Source organism: Schistocerca americana, chromosome 7 (assembly GCF_021461395.2).
Source record: "Schistocerca americana isolate TAMUIC-IGC-003095 chromosome 7, iqSchAmer2.1, whole genome shotgun sequence".
Lineage (NCBI taxonomy): Eukaryota > Metazoa > Arthropoda > Insecta > Orthoptera > Acrididae > Schistocerca > Schistocerca americana.
Window position 1 is genome coordinate 594,645,930 of NC_060125.1, and position 17,115 is coordinate 594,663,044.

The window sequence follows — 17,115 nt, forward strand, 5'->3', positions numbered from 1 at the left end:
GTCTTCCACATAATCTGACTCACTATGCCTAAACAGAATCATCTTGTCTTTGATCTTTCTGTACAATATATCAAAGTCTTTAGTGCTTTGTACATACTTGAAAATGCATATAAAAGATTTGATTATGTAAAAATGGTATTCTTCCCTTTGTCCCATTATCCCACTTCCTAGTTTTTCGTTTACCATATGTGTCTGATTTCCATCCATTTTAGCTGCAATCTTTCTGTGTTTTTACCACTTTCAGTTTTACAGTATTTTGTTTTTACTGCTTCTTTTGGCTCTCAATTTGCTTTTTATGACTTTCAAGGATGACTGTTATTTATATAAATAAAGTTTCTAACATTAATTTATGCTGTGTTAAATTTAATAAAATATTTCTTCTTTTATATCTTAGTTTAATGTTAGCACAGTTGTTTCTTCATACTGCCATTAGTCCCTCATAGTGCCACTTCACTCATGTACTTATGCTATCTGGAATTCATTTGTGAATTTGCTAGCTTGTAGTTTGCTTCACACTCATTTGTGCTTTGGAGCAGTTAGCTGACCCGTGACACTATACTGTGTTTGAAGAGTTCCACATTAGTTCTTAGATATGTTTATAGGTTTGCCCTGTATGATTTAAAATAAATAGTTAATAGTGATTCAGAAAATGTTCATAAGTGTGTTGCTTCTGACTTATGTAATCTATTGACAGATGTTCTGATAATGAGTTAATCTTGAAACACATCAGTAAATGTAAATACTGAACATCAAGTGAAAAAATTTTTCTAGCAGCCTAATCAACAGTGTCACAGGTTAAAAAATTTGTTGTCGATTGTATCCTGCCTCTGGTATATTTTATATTTGACAAAAATCTCTTTCCATTTTCTGCCAGATTTAAAGCCAGAGTTTCATTGTGCAAACAATTAAAGGCATCTTGCATTGAAGTTTGCACTAATTTTCAAGCTTCTGTAAAAGACTGCCTATCTTGGAGATTTACATTTATGGCTATTCTTCCTTTCATCTTCATTGTGATGTCTATAATTTTGTTTTGGTCCAATTATTTGTGTCAGCTCTTTTAAACCTATGTAAAAATGCTACTAGAAATAGTCTTCATCTGGTTGGAATCTGTTACAGCAGCTATTGAAGGCCTGCACCTCTTCTGCCTCACTTACTTCTATGTGGTTTACTCCTGTATTGATGTTTGTGACTTCTCTATAAAAACTTTTCTGTACAATGGTACATAAGTTGTTACTGTTAGTGGTTATAGTGTCAGCAACCATATTCACTTGTGTTGCTAACTCTGTCTTGACCTCTGCAATCTCCTCATCACTATTTTCACTAATTTCAGTATTTTTTTCTGCAGTGGTTTTCGTCTCACTACTTAGAGAGACTAGATGTGTGCCAAGTTGGCTATATGTTTTGGTGCAACTAGTCACAGCTGATTCGAGTTGTGTAAATCTTCTCTTGTGCTCATTACTCATTTCTTCATCATTTGTTGCTCATTCTTCATAATTTTTTTATTTGCTCGTTCATTCTTCATAATTTTTTTATTTGCTGTTTCATTTTAATGGGGAATTGTGCTTGTTGGAACTTTACTAATCCCATTTTGTCTGTTTTTTCCCCTTTATATTTGCTGTAACTTCAGTTGATGAAGCTAACTGCATGATAAACCTGCTCAAAGGTTAATAATTAAACATCTAATCATCTTCATTTCAGCCATGTTTGACTTTATCCTTTTTGTCTTCTCTTTCCACTTGAGGACATCGTACCCATTAGTGCACTCATAGCTAGCTGAGAATGCCTGCATATCTAAATTCCTTTCTGCTCCAGTACTTGTCTGGATTTATTCCTGTTCTGTTTATATGTTTTCTTGCCAGGTTTACGAGACTGGTGTGCTACTACTTTCACTTCCACTGTTTCATCCGTTGAATAAGACACTATTGCACTTGTATGTGGAATTTCTGAGATTCCTGCATTGGTTCCTTTCATCTTACTTTCTGCTTCTATCTTTTATAGCTTCAAATTCTGTTCACAATCCAGCAATGCCTACAGCAGAAGTACTTCATTGAACTCACTGCCCAGTAAGACGTTTATGATACAAGTTTTTCTGGTTTAGAAGATAGCATGCTGCACTGCCATCATTGAGGTGTCATGATGCCAATGTCTTGTGCCACTGTAATCTGTCTTCTTTTCTATGTGATGATGGTGTTCATTGTTTCACTGGTACATCACTCCTTCTGCACATGCCAATAACTGTTGCAGCTTATACTTATGATAGGTTCCCTATTGTTGCCTTGCATAGATGTCAATTTTATAGTTCCTTCCCATGATTGTCAGACCTGGAAATTGCATCTTGACATGGCACGCCACTGGTAAGCTCTCCTTTTTGAAATTTTACATATGATACTATTTATTTAGTTTTCAGTAATTGGAATTTTAAGGGAGACAACTTACAACAAGTCATGTCTGATCCAGAAACAAACCATGTTGTTTGTCATGTGTCTGTAACTAGTAGCCAATGAATTGGCAATTACACATCATTGGAATCTGTTGTAAATGTCAATACAATGTATTCAATATAGTTTATTGGTTCCCAATAAAGAATGTTCTGATAATTTGTCATTCTGGACAAGCCAACATTTATGTGATCTTGTTTATCTATACCAATTTAAACTTTCATTACAGTCTCCTATAGGCCATTAATTCATGTATATTCTAATCAGTAACTTCAGTTCTACTTGCATAAGAAAGGCTTACACTTTCTCCTTCTGCTTAACTTTTATTATGCGATTATTAATAAACAACCACTCACTTGTAACTAGAAATCTTTCTCTCAACACAGTCTTTAACTTTTACTGCCATCAATCCACGTCTTTTATATGATTAATACTTACTAGCTCTGGACTCCTGCCTACTCACATGCCTATGCATTAAATACTGGGACAATGTTCCCACCACTGAAAAAAAGGTGTGAAATGTACAGAATCTTCAGGAGTGTCAGACTCACTGGCTTGTGAATGCTAATTAAAAGATAGTAGTGTAGCAATCAAAGTACTCTCTGTAGGCAGTGTCACTCAATACGTCACACATTTTATCATTTTAGTCCTTGCGTCACATTACTACTGTTGCATTGGCCAACTGGCAGGAAGAATTACAATCTTAGTCTTACAAGTCGACAGTGCCTAAAAAGGAAACTGACCCCAAGGAAGAAAAAGCGAGTTGATACCTTTCAGTTGCTATTGATGTCCCTAAAACCAGCATGTAGGCTAGCCCAGCTTCAGTATAATATGTTGTGTGTTGGACAAAATTTAAGAATTGTGAAACACCAGTCTATCTACTGATTCAAGCAGCCAACAAATTCTGTATCAACTGAGCACTGCCTCTTGGAAATGTGAAATGAAATACAGAGATGGCAACATTGTCTTTCAAATGATCGAGATCAGCATGTCAGAAAGTTCTATAAAGAGGTACAGTGATATTAATTCAACTAAAAGTGTGGGATACATCATTCATCAGCAGTGTAATTATCTATATGTACAACTGACTGAAGTGGACTTGCAATAGAACACAATATTCAGTATCTTCTGGTAAACCTTCCGGGATGTAAGGTCGTGGTCCATGAAACTCTTCAGCTCCTAACGTTTCGTCCAGAGCTGCGCTGGACATCTTCAGAGGGGTGTTTTTCCTCCGGTGAGTCTTGCCGACTGATGGGTCGGACGTCTGAGAGCGACTTATATATCGTAGAAAGTGGGCGTGACCAGAGTTACACGTGATATGCAGAGATAATCTTTGTCAAAGATAATCTTTTATCTCTGCATATCACGTGTAACTCTGGTCACGCCCACTTTCTACGATATATAAGTCGCTCTCAGACGTCCGACCCATCAGTCGGCAAGACTCACCGGAGGAAAAACACCCCTCTGAAGATGTCCAGCGCAGCTCTGGACGAAACGTTAGGAGCTGAAGAGTTTCATGGACCACGACCTTACATCCCAGAAGGTTTACCAGAAGATATGTCATCCGGTCATGAAAGCCTTCATACAATATTCAGTGCCGAGAAATGATCATTGTTATGAACAAGTGGTGCACAGCCAGTCCGGTTCACTATTTTGTTGGGATTCAAATGATACGCAGCTCAGATATACACTTTTTAATCTGTGGACATACAGGGATGCTGTCAAAATATTATGTGTGAAATGATTCTGTTGACTAAGATGAAAACTGGGAAATGTGAATGTTATCAATCTCACTGGAAAAGTCTGAAATGCCACATGTACAGAAGTGTAAAATCATTAGGTATTTTGTCCAAGGTTGCATCATCTGACAGAAGAGAGGAAAGATTTGGTGGAAGAAAAACTGAGAAGCTTAAAAAAGAGAGAGAGAGAGAGAGAGAGAGAGAGAGAGAGAAAAGGGACTTACCACATAAGATGAAAGGGAGAAATGGATTGTTCGTGCTGAACAAGGTATGAAAATCTTAATTTGGAAGTGGCAGAGAGGTACCAAGTAAATTGGAGATAAGTTAAAAAACAAGCTAAAAGAGGAGGAAACTGGGCAAGACAGTGAGAAAAATTGTAACATAAAGTAAAACAAAGAAAAGAAACAATATAAGATGAAAATAAAAAGAGTCATAAGTTGAGGCCTGGTGGGTGGCAAAAAGCTGTCTCATATTGCACACAAGAACTGGAATTTAGAGGGAATGCCCCTGTGGTGTCTGGAAGTAAAGTAGACACCTAGGCACAACTGTCCTGTTCCAGTATGTGATCTGTAATGGGGTACTTGGAGTTGTCTATAGACACTATTTGTTTATGTCTGTTAATCTTTTTTACAATTTAATGGTTGTGATGTTGAGATTACAGACAGGAAATGCTTAGAAATAAGTTGGTATTTGATGTGACTTGTTTTCATTGATAGAAAATGTTTCACTAGTTATGGTGAGCTAATGTTAGTATTGAGGGGATTATTTGTGGGAAAAGTCTCTCAATAAGAGTTTTAACACTAGGGGATGGGAGGTGTGAAGGGAGACTTTGTACTTAGCGTAAGAAGAAGATTGAGAGGATGTACCTCATTTCAATGCATGATTTCAGAAATTTGTTGCCTTAACAAAGAAAATGTTTGACCAAGTCTAGATCAAGACAATACTGGGTAATTATAGTTGTTCTCCTTATGTTTATTTTTATGGTAAGAAATCAACAATATCAGATCTGTCTGAAATGGGCTAGGAAATCTGTTTGTAAACGAGGATGGTAGAATAATTGTGAGCACTGGAGGCAGAGATGAGATTGGTTGCTTATTCTTGTAAGAAGTCAGCATCACAGCATAAGTTTGTTGCAGTTGTCAAGGTCTTTATTAATTTATTAAAATGATAATAAAAGTCAAGTGCTCTAGTTGCACCACATAAATGTGTAAATTGACCCAGAATGTTGTTCTTTCAATTTACTGGACAGGTGATTCTCACTGTGTCTGTACCTCTTCACTTATGGGTCTTTGATGGCTTAGTTTAGGTTTGGCCAACCAGAGATTCCTGCTTTGAGAGCTAGTCAGTCCCTCCAGCCCCTCATAACCATAAGCTCTTGAGTGTACTTCATTTATCACTGTGAAGCATTACCATTACAGTTACATTGTGTCACAGAATGGGGATCTCGATTCTAAAGGTGAGGATAGTAACAAACTTCCGTTAAAAAACTTTTTCTGCATGCCAATAGCTTTTGGTGGCTGTCCAGATAAGTCAGGTTATAGGCTACCTGTCACACTCCACTTGTATTAGACTTACCAAAGCATGCTGAACTGTACCTGGATGGACAGTGTATTTCCCCAAGCTTTTTGTGGGATTCATATTGAACATAGTTGATCTACCTTGAAACACTTCCAACAGTTCAGGTGGACTTTTAGGTAATATGAGAGAACCAAGAGACTTCACACGGCTAAAATAATTGAGAAGTTTTTCAAAAGTAAAGGAAGTATTAGTAAGTGGCACAGTTTACATCATGAAAGTCTACAATACTACTTGAAACCAAAATATCCTCGGAGAGCACTGCATGTATGACTTATGAAAATATTTTGCTATTTTTGTACTGTCTTTACTGCATTATTTTGAGTATACACAGTGTTTCACAATTCATGTTATATACTTCTAGAGGGGACTCAGTAGAGAGGGGACTCAGTAGAGAGGGGACTCAGTAGAGAGGGGACTCAGTAGAGAGGGGACTCAGTAGAGAGGGGACTCAGTAGAGAGGGGACTCAGTAGAGAGGGGACTCAGTAGAGAGGGGACTCAGTAGAGAGGGGACTCAGTAGAGAGGGGACTCAGTAGAGAGGGGACTCAGTAGAGAGGGGACTCAGTAGAGAGGGGACTCAGTAGAGAGGGGACTCAGTAGATCCAGTTTTACATTGGAATCCATGTCCGGAAATGTCATCGAAGAGATGCTACAAAGTGTCAAAGCTATAGGTGTCTGTGCCTGAAAATATGTGTGTATACAGGCTGACAGCTTTGGGAGAGCCAGTCCTGACAAAACTCTACCATCTGGTGAGCAAGATGTATGAGACAGGCGAAATACCCTCAGACTTCAAGAAGAATATAATAATTCCAATCCCAAAGAAAGCAGGTGTTGACATGTGTGAAAATTACCAAACTATCAGTTTAATAAGTCACAGCTGCAAAATACTAATGCGAATTCTTTATAGACGAATGGAAAAACTGGTAGAAGCCGACCTCGGGGAAGATCAGTTTGGATTCCGAAGAAATGTTGGAACACGTGAGGCAATACTGACCCTATGACTTACCTTAGAAGAAAGATTATGAAAAGGCAAACCTACGTTTCTAGCATTTGTAGGCTTAGAGAAAGCTTTTGACAATGTTGACTGGGATACTCTCTTTCAAATTCTGAAGGTGGCAGGGGTAAAACACAGGGAGCGAAAGGCTATTTACAATTTGTACAAAAACCAGATGGCAGTTATAAGAGTAGAGGGGCATGAAAGGGAAGCAGTGGTTGGAAAGGGAGTGAGACAGGGTTGTAGCCTCTCCCTGATGTTATTCAATCTGTATATTGAGCAAGCAGTAAAGGAAACAAAAGAAAAATTCTGAGTAGGTATTAAAATCCATGGAGAAGAAATAAAAACTTTGAGGTTTGTCGATGACATTGTAATTCTGTCAGAGACAGCAAAGGACCTGGAAGAGCAGCTGAACGGAATGGACAGTGTCTTGAAAGGAGGGTATAAGATGAACATCATCAAAAGCAAAACGAAGATAATGGAATGTAGTCGAATTAAGTCTGGTGATGCTGAAGGAATTAGATTAGGAAATGAGACACTTAAAGTAGTAAAGGAGTTTTGCTATTTGGGGAGCAAAATAACTGATGATGGTCGAAGTAGAGAGGATATAAAATGTAGACTGGCAATGGCAAGGAAAGCGTTTCTGAAGAAGAGAAATTTGTTAACATCGAGTATTGATTTAAGTGTCAGGAAGTCATTTCTGAAAGTATTTGTATGGAGTGTAGCCATGTATGGAGTGAAACATGGGTGATAAATAGTTTGGACAAGAAGAGAACAGAAGCTTTTGAAATGTGGTGCTACAGAAGAATGCTGAAATAGTTTGGACAAGAAGAGAATAGAAGCTTTTGAAATGTGGTGCTACAGAAGAATGCTGAAGATTATATGGGTAGATCACATAACTAATGAGGAGGTATTGAATAGGATTGGGGAGAAGAGAAGTTTGTGGCACAACTTGACTAGAAGAAGGGATCTGTTGGTAGGCCATGTTCTGAGGCATAAAGTGATCACGAATTTATTACTGGAGGGCAGCGTGTAGGGTAAAAATCGTAGAGGGAGACCAAGAGGTGAATACGCTAAGCAGATTCTGAAGGATGTAGGTTGCAGTAGGTACTGGGAGATGAAGAAGCTTGCACAGGATAGAGTAGGATGGAGAGCTGCATCAAACCAGTCTCAGGACTGAAGACCACAACAACAACATACAGGCTGATTGTGTGATGCTGTTACAAACTTTCTAAAATCAGGGAGAAAGATAAATGTATCACTTTCTGGTAAGAGTCCCTGTATCAGAAACAAAAGAGTTGAAGATTACGAGCAAAAACCATTCTGATACCTCTGACAGTGACATACGTGTACTGGCACTGTTGTTGCTAAGATTGTGGGATAGGAAACTTTCAGAGGTGGTAGTATTTACTAAAACAAGAGAAAATGTCTAGTGAACATGGGCTCTAAAGTGTGAAACTTACGAGCTCTGAACATTTGTTCAATAGATGAGATGTATTTCATAGCAGTGAACATGTAAAAGTGCTCATAGGTCTTCAGATATGCATTTTAGAGCCCATGCTTACTGGTTATTTTTCCTTGTTTTGCATATTATCGCCTCTGAAAGTTGCCTACCCTACAATCTTAGCAACAAAAATGGTTCAAATGGCTCTGAGCTCTATGGAACTTAACATCGTAACATCGGATGTCATCAGTCCCCTAGAACTTAGAACTACTTTAACCTAACTAACCTAATGACATCACACACATCCATGCCTGAGGCAGGATTCGAACCTGCGACCATAGTAGTCGCTTGGTTCCAGACTAAAGGGCCTAGAACCGCTCAGCCACCATGGCTGGCCCTTAGCAACAACAGTGCCAGTACTTATTCATCTGTCTGAGGTACCAGAACAGTTTTCACTTATCATGTTCTAATCTTTTGTTTCTGGTACTGGGGACCCTTACCTCAAAGTGATTCATTTATCCTCCTCCATGAGCGTAGAAAGTTTGTAACATCATCATGGAATCATCCTGTATATACATTATTTTACAGGTGCCAGCACCTATAACTTTGATACTCAGTAGCATTGTTGGATGACATTTCTGGACATTGATTCCTATGTAAAACTTAATCCACTAAGTGCCCTCTACAACTTCTAGAGGTGTTGCCCTCTACAACTTCTAGAGGTGTGTAACTACCCCTCTAGACAGTATTTGAAGTATGACTGTCTTTACTATCACTGTCAACAGTATTGCGTTCATACTGAAAGATCCTGTGCAGAATTCTATATTTGAAGACGATATATTCATATCATATCTATTCTCCAGCTACACAACCACCACCCATTAGTTGAATCTAACAATTATGGGGCTGTGTTAGTGTTCTTTTTTACTTTTTAAAAGTTCAATTTTTTTTACTGAAGTGTGGAAAAGAGACATAGTTTCAAATTTTTTAGAAACGCAAAATTTCTGTGTCCACATTTTATTTTAGGCTTATCTAGGCATCCTATATTGGGGACTTATAAGTTCTATCCCTAAAAGCATTGGATATTTCAAAATATGGACAAGAAGCAGTAAAACCTGTCTGCACAGTTTGTAAAGATTCTCTCTGCAATATTAGCTTTATTCAGGATGCATGGTCTGTGTGTTGCAAGTAAGTCCTATTTTAAGATGTTATATGAAGGAATTGAGCTGGCCACTGATGCAGGTTTAAGACCAGCCGTATTCCTGGCCTGTTGGCTGAAGCTGGTGAGCCTTCACACGGCAGGTGACAACTCTTCACAGCACAACAGATGACAGGTACATAAAATTCTACCCATTCAGCAGGCCCCATTATTCCATACCATTAATCGGAAACCAAGGAAATAACTTTTTAATAATTATTGACAAGCAGCAATGCCTTTTGAGATACACAAGGGTTTTCCTTTTAGGTATATGATATCAGTCGTATGCTGATGGAAAAAAATATAGCACAACAAATTAATTAATGTAGAGTAATGTAATTTTTGTAACACACTTTTCTAGGTAACATATTTAACAGATTAACGTTGCAAGATCATAGTTTTATGCAAGCGTGAGATAAGCCATTGCAAATGTGAAATGCTGGTACATTAATAATGGGTGTAATAGCCAGAATGTTAAATGCAAACATGCAAATGTGCATGCATTGTGTTTTACAGGTGTTGGATGTTAGTTTGTGGGTTAGAATGCCATTCCTGTTGCACTTGGTTGGTCAGTGTAGGAACGATTAATGCTGGTTGTGGATGACCAATAGAGTTGTCATTCAATGATGTCCCATATGTGCCCAGCTGAAGACAAATCTGATGATTGAACACAACACATTGTAGAGCATGTTGGGTTACAACTTTGGTATGTAGAGAAGTGTTACCCTGTTGGATAATGCCCCTGCAATGCTGTTCATGAATGGCAGCTCGGCAGGTTGTGAATCACCAGATTGATGTACAAGTTTGCAGTCAGGGCCCATGGGACAACCTCAAGAGTGCTCCTGCTGTCACAAGAGTCGTATCCCAGATCATAACTCCAGGTGAAGGTCCAGTGTGTCTAGTACTTAGACAGGTTGGTTGCAGGCCCTCAACTGACCTACTTTTAACACACACACAGCCATCACTGGCACTGAGGCAGAACTAGATTTCATCAGAAAACACAGCAGACCTCCACCCTGCCCTCCAACAAGTTCTCACTTGACACCACTGAAGTTGCAAATGGCAGTGGTTTAGGGGTGGGTCGAGTGCATGCTACAGGGCATCTGGCTCAGAGATATCCTTGGAGTAACCTATTTGGAACAGTTTGTTGTGTCACTGTGGTGCGAAGTGCTCCTCAGATTGCTGCTGCAGATGCGGTATGATGCGCCAAAGCCATAAGCCAAACAAGATGGTCTTCTCTCCCAGTAGTTCTCGTGATCACCAGTGCTTGGAACCATATACAGTGGGTACATTCCCACCACCAGTGCCTGGAATCATATACAGTGGGTACATTCCCACCAAGTCTTTCTGCAGTATCATAGAAGGAACATCCAGCTCCTCATAGCCATATTATACAATCTCATTCAGACTCATTGGGGTGTTGATAATGGTAACTTTGTTGCCTTAAAGAAATTCTTGACTACCATCAACTCAGCACATCTAACCTCGAAGGTAAGTAATGCTAATGGCTGTTACAGTGTGTATTTAAGCAAACCTGATCTACTTCCTCATTCAGGTATACAGTAATGGTTCTTATGTGACTGGTTGAAATTGGAATAGAAATAATCTTTCTGATGTTGAATACATGCCTATTAACATTTGTTTGTCACCCAACTCCTCCTTGCTGTTGTGATTTCTTAACCCCCACCTCCCATCCCCTCCCCAAATCAGTCTATCATTTATACAAAAGTTGGAGTAGATGACCATCTTGGATCCTTAAGCACCGGAATTATTTTATACTTTACAAATGAAACAGAACCTGGACTTTTAATGAAACTTTGCACTGTTTATTTCATCATATTTTAGATACAAAACTGTTTAAGCAAGGTGTCTTCCTTGGCTATTCAATTACTTTACTTGACCATGTCTTCATCATTTATCTTATGGATAAATTTAAAGTATATTGCAGAGAACATCATGTGATCCTGAAGGCACTGGAGCTTGGAGATGATGAGATACCTACGAAAGTAAAAAGTTTCTCGTCTGCTCACATTCCTTTAGTGTTCACCAAGTGCTAAAACAGATGTATGCAGTAGAGAAAATTACCTGAAACATACAGAACACATTACTCTTGCTTCAATAGCTGACGAAACATGTCTGTCTCTATTGGTACCAGGATGAGCAGGTATTGGGGAAAATCAGCAATCTGTTAAACTAGCAAGTGAAGTTAGTAGGAAACACTCCCTTACATCTTGCCATCTTACTGAACCAGAGAGTGATACAAATGTGAGAGGAGGTGTAGCTGACAGAGGATAAGAAGCTGTGGTTGGTGAAGTCATCTATCTGACTTAGGTGTACCTTGTTCTGATGGAGTAAAGTTAACTTCACCCATCTCCTAATTATAGGCACTGTCCTTTTACACATGGCTTCATACTGCACAGGAGGAACTGTTCTTCTCCTTCTCCCCCACCCCCTTTCTCTTTTCCCTCTTCCTTCCATGGTGCTCATGGCATAAAAAAATTACTGGTGTCACATTTCAACTGAGTGTATTTTATATTTTGGTTGGAGAGCAGAAGCCAACTTCATTGGGATGAGGAGAATGTGATAAACCTCTTAAAATTTTGTTGATCCTTTGGAATGAGCCCAAGCTTTTAGGGTGGAGCATTTAGTATGTTGCAAAGTGGGTTGCTCAGCACTGTTTTAGTCTAGTGATCACCTGGCTGATTTTTCTGTTGCGTAGTTTCACACCCTATTCTGTCAGATCTCTCATTTTTATCATAAGTTTTAGAACTGACAGATAATATGAAATATCATCATCATCATCATTATCATTATATCCTCCCTCCCTTCCTCCTTTGTCTACTGGTACACTAAAAAATGTATATTTTTCTATTCTAGTTCCAACTTCTATCCATGTACTAACAGTATCGGTGCTGTTGTACCAATAAAAAATGTGTATTTTGCCAAAGCAGAATCTCTACTATGATACAGCATAATATTCTGGGGAAATTAGGATGCTAACAAAAGTTATTTCACAGTGCAAAAGATAGTTGTACGAGTCATGAAAAGGGCAGCTTCCAGGAGCTCGTGCAGCTTTTATTAAAAAAAATTGAGTGCTTCAATTGTTTTGTTCATCCAGTTTGCAAGTAATACTCATCATTGGGAAAATCATAGGTGGTAATAACCAGCTTGTAGTTAGTAACCAGAGTGTGCACTCACTTAAAACGAGAAGAAACCAGGGTATATAGGTCCAATATTCAGATAAAAAACTGAAACAAAATGGACCACTCAAAGCAGGAAACAAGTTGTACCTACCTTGTTACAGCAAAATGATCAAACATATTTCTGTATTTAAAATAGCTGATCACATCTAGCTACTGCAAAAGTATTGTTATGGTGTAGCTCAGTATCTATCAGGTTAAAACCTGAGGTCTACATTATTTTTGTAATAAGCAGTGATGATGGAAAATTTGTGTTGATTGTGTTAAATGTGAAACAGTAAACAGACTGCAAAAGTCAAAGATTTGTTCACAACTATCTCATTAGTAAATGTTCTTACGGTATAAATAAATCTTTGTTAACATAAAGAAGTAGAATTAGACCACACACTTTTATCATGAGTCATATAAATTGTAAATATCTTATAATTTTCAAGTTTGTATCTATTATAAAAAAAGCCACACTTTTAAACTATGATCACAGAGATACAGCAAAAACTGTAAATATTTACTTAAGTAGATTAATTGTTATAAATTCATAAGCACACAATTGTGTCTTTTGTGTGAAAGAGGTGTGTGTGTGTGTGTGTGTGTGTGTGTGTGTGTGTGTGTGTGTGTGTGTGCGCACGCGCGCGTGCATGCGTTTGCACATTTTTGTATACAAATTCCGGTATATATGTAATAGATATACAGTTTCATAACTGCTACATTAATTCACATTGTCTCATCTCCTCATAATACTGACTTGTCCCATATCAGTTTGTATCTATGTACAAAAATGATAAAAGATCATTAAAGTAATAAAATACAAATGCTACACAGAACTTAGTATTACCCCCCCCCCCATTCAAAATCCGCATTGTGTAAGAGATTATTCGTAAAAAAAATAGGTGATATCTCATTCAAAAATCGTGCCATTACCAGTGTTCCTGTAAATATAGACTTCTTAAAATATTAAATATAATATTGTTTTGCTTCCCATTTCAGGCACTGATTGAAAAAGACTGGCTAGCATTTGGTCATAAGTTCACTGAGAGGTGTGCACATATTGCAGGAGAAGTGAAAGAGGTGTCACCTGTTTTCACGCAGTTGATTGACTGTGTGTGGCAGCTCACACAGCAGTTTCCGACTACATTTCAGTTCAATGAAAGGTTTCTGCTAACATTACATGATCATGTCCACTCATGTCAGTTTGGAACATTTATTGGGAATTGTGAAAAGGACAGGTTGGATCTGAGGTCAGTTGATGAATATTCATACATTTCAGTAAAGCATTGGTTAATAAGCATAGTTAATTTTTGTTCTGGTAATATGGAATGAAGATATTTTGTTATTAGACAGAATGAAATTTTAAAGTATGATCATTTACATTTAGTAAAATTTGAACCATGTGTAACATATTTAATACATTTTACTTGATTGTATATAAAGGATAGATTTCCAGAATGAAGCTGGTATGAAGTGTAAGATATAAAAAATTGTACTTACATCAGGCAATCAACCTATTCTACTGTTTTCATGTTTGTTCAGAGTCTTGGGGAGATTTCCCACTTCCTTATTGAAGCATCCCATTCTCTCCAACCAGTTTTTCTGTCTTACTAGACTTGGATAGTTTCTTCAACAAAGCCATTGCTGGTTTCCCTTCTTGCCATTGTCCAACAAAACTAATAAACCATTTCTGTTGACCTCTATATTGATTGGATGTTAAACCCTGGGTGTTCATTTTAGAGTGCTATAATTTTTGTCAACTTTCCTTTATTTATGAGTTTACTTCTACATGGTAAGCAGAAGTAATTCTTTCCTTTATTTGGCTCTGTTAAGTTCATTTGGTAAGGTCTGTTAGGTATTATTTAGCTGTTTACCACTAGTTGCTTGAGAAATGTTGCACACCATGTGATACAAATACAACCCAGGTCAATCTCATTTTCAAGAATGGCTGCTAGTCAATTCTAAGAACTATTATAGGCACACATTTTTGAGATTAATTTGCAGCAGAGTTCTAAAGCAATTGTACATCATTATAACTATTATTTAGTCCTTTCAATAGATTTAGCATGCACGTTAGAAAATAGAAGAGTGGATGACGTATTTGTTCATGTTTGGAAGGTTTCAAGTGCAGTTTATGACTACAATTTAACTGGCATAATTTATGTATGAGGGTAAATCAAATATGAACTGGAATTGTTTTTTGGTAACTTTATTGAATCAGCCATAACAAAAATACACCCATCTTGTTTTTCTAAATCTTCTCCTGACTTGCCACACCTTTTCCCATAGAATTGGCAACTTTTTGATCCAGTGCTTGAAGAAAGAAGAGGGATACATGTGCAGCCACTTGCACGCAAGCTCCTCTACCGCTGCATTGTCATAAAACTGGTATTCTCAAATTTCTTCTTTCAACAGTCCAAACATGTGGTAGTCACAGGATAATACACACAAATCTGAACTGTAAAAAGGATACTCCAGAGTTGTCCAATGAATTTCCTTCTTTAAAGCAGCAGAATGCAGCCCTGAATTGCCACACAGAAGGTCTACATTTCAGATTGGTTGCCAGCATTGTTTGTTGTGGTATGTGGCCTTTGCCAGAACCAAGGGTTTCTTCCCTGAGTTTTGCACAGAGCCTCCTCACGATTTCCACAGGTTTGGTACCTTCTTTTGCGAGAAATATGATGATTATTGACTGTGCAATAGACTTGTGTAACTCTTGATTGCACATGGTGGCCTGACCCAAGCGGATGGGTCACAGTAGCTGCAGCATCGCAGTGCTACTCCAGACATCCTCCCCAACATTCTGTCAAGGTCACACCTATTTCTGTCTACTACTGTAGCCAGTAGATTTAAATTCCAGTTCATATTTGATAGTAAATTATGTTCATGGAAACAGTTTTTTTGTAATGTTCCTGAAATGCAGTCTAGTGAAACATTTTGCCCTTTTAGCATCATCATTTGCCTGAAAATCTAAGGTTATTGTGAACAAAATGTTATATGTGACCATCTCCAGGAAACCATGTCATAAGTCAGACTATCAAGTTTTTGTTTTATTAGGTATTATTTTAGTACGTGAGGTGGTGATCAGTTTTGTGGAAGCTAGATGTGTTCACTGTAAATCTGAATTTTCTGTGTGCTTTTAAGGTAACAGAACTGATTTGACATGTTGTGACCCAGAACCTTTGGGAGGACTATGGAGGATTTGGAAAGAATCGCCTGCAATTCAATTAGTAGATGACAGCATGGAGGAGGATATGGATCAGCTGTTCATACATGGGTGGTTTTGCATTTGGATGGTATTGTTGTTGTGGTCTTCAGTCCTGAGACTGGTTTGATGCAGCTCTCCATGCTACTATATCCTGTGCAAGCTTCTTCATCTCCCAGTACCTACTGCAGCCTACATCCTTCTGAATCTGCTTAGTGTATTCATCTCTTGGTCTCCCTCTACGATTTTTACCCTCCACACTACCCTCCAATACTAAATTGGTGATCCCTTGATGCCTCAGAACATGTCCTACCAACAGATCCCTTCTTCTAGTCAAGTTGTGCCACAAGCTCCTCTTCTCCCCTATTTTATGCAATACTTCCTCATTAGTTATGTGACCTACCCATCTAATCTTCAGCATTCTTCTGTAGCACCACATTTCAAAAGCTTCTATTCTCTTCTTGTCCAAACTATTTATCATCCATGTTTCACTTCCATACATGGCTACACTCCATACAAATACTTTCAGAAACGACTTCCTGACACTTAAATCTATATTCGATGTTAACAAATTTCTCTTCTTCAAAAACGCTTTCCTTGCCATTGCCAGTCTACATTTTACATCATCTCTACTTCGACCATCATCAGTTATTTTGCTCCCAAAATAGCAAAACTTCTTCACTACTTTAAGTGTCTCATTTCTTAATCTAATTCCCTCAGCATCACCTGACTTAATTCGACTACACTCCATTATCCTCGTTTTGCTTTTGTTGATGTTCATCTTATATCCTCCTTTCAAGACACTGTCCATTCCGTTCAACTGCTCTTCCAAGTCCTTTGCTGTCTCTGACAGAATTACAATGTCATCGGCGAACCTCAAAGTTTTTATTTCTTCTCCCTGGATTTTAATACCTACTCCGAATTTTTCTTTTGTTTCCTTCACTGCTTGCTCAATATACAGATTGAATAACATCGGGGAGAGGCTACAACCCTGTCTCACTCCCTTCCCAACCACTGCTTCCCTTTCATGCCCTTTGACTCTTATAACTGCCATCTGGTTCCAGAATGAGATTTTCACTCTGCAGCGGAGTGTGTGCTGATATGAAACTTCCTGGCAGATCAAAACTGTGTGCCCGACCGAGACTCGAACTCGGTACCTTTGCCTTTCGCAGGCAAGTGCTCTACCATCTGAGCTACCAAAGCACGACTCATGCCCGGTCCTCACAGCTTTATTTCTGCCAGTATCTCGTCTCCTACCTTCTGGTTTCTGTGCAAATTGTAGATAGCCTTTCGCTCCCTGTTTTTTACCCCAGCCACCTTTAGAATTTGAAAGAG

At 38.3% G+C, this 17,115-nt stretch overlaps 1 protein-coding gene across 1 annotated transcript in view; it reads left to right on the forward strand.

The window, feature by feature from the left end:
- LOC124622641 (myotubularin-related protein 6) overlaps positions 1–17,115 on the forward strand; it is a 442,887-nt gene that overhangs the window by 354,213 nt on the left and 71,559 nt on the right. The window contains exon 9 of the mRNA XM_047148418.1: positions 13,575–13,825. Within this exon, the coding sequence (XP_047004374.1) occupies positions 13,575–13,825 (251 nt within the window). The remainder of the gene's footprint in view (positions 1–13,574; positions 13,826–17,115) is intronic.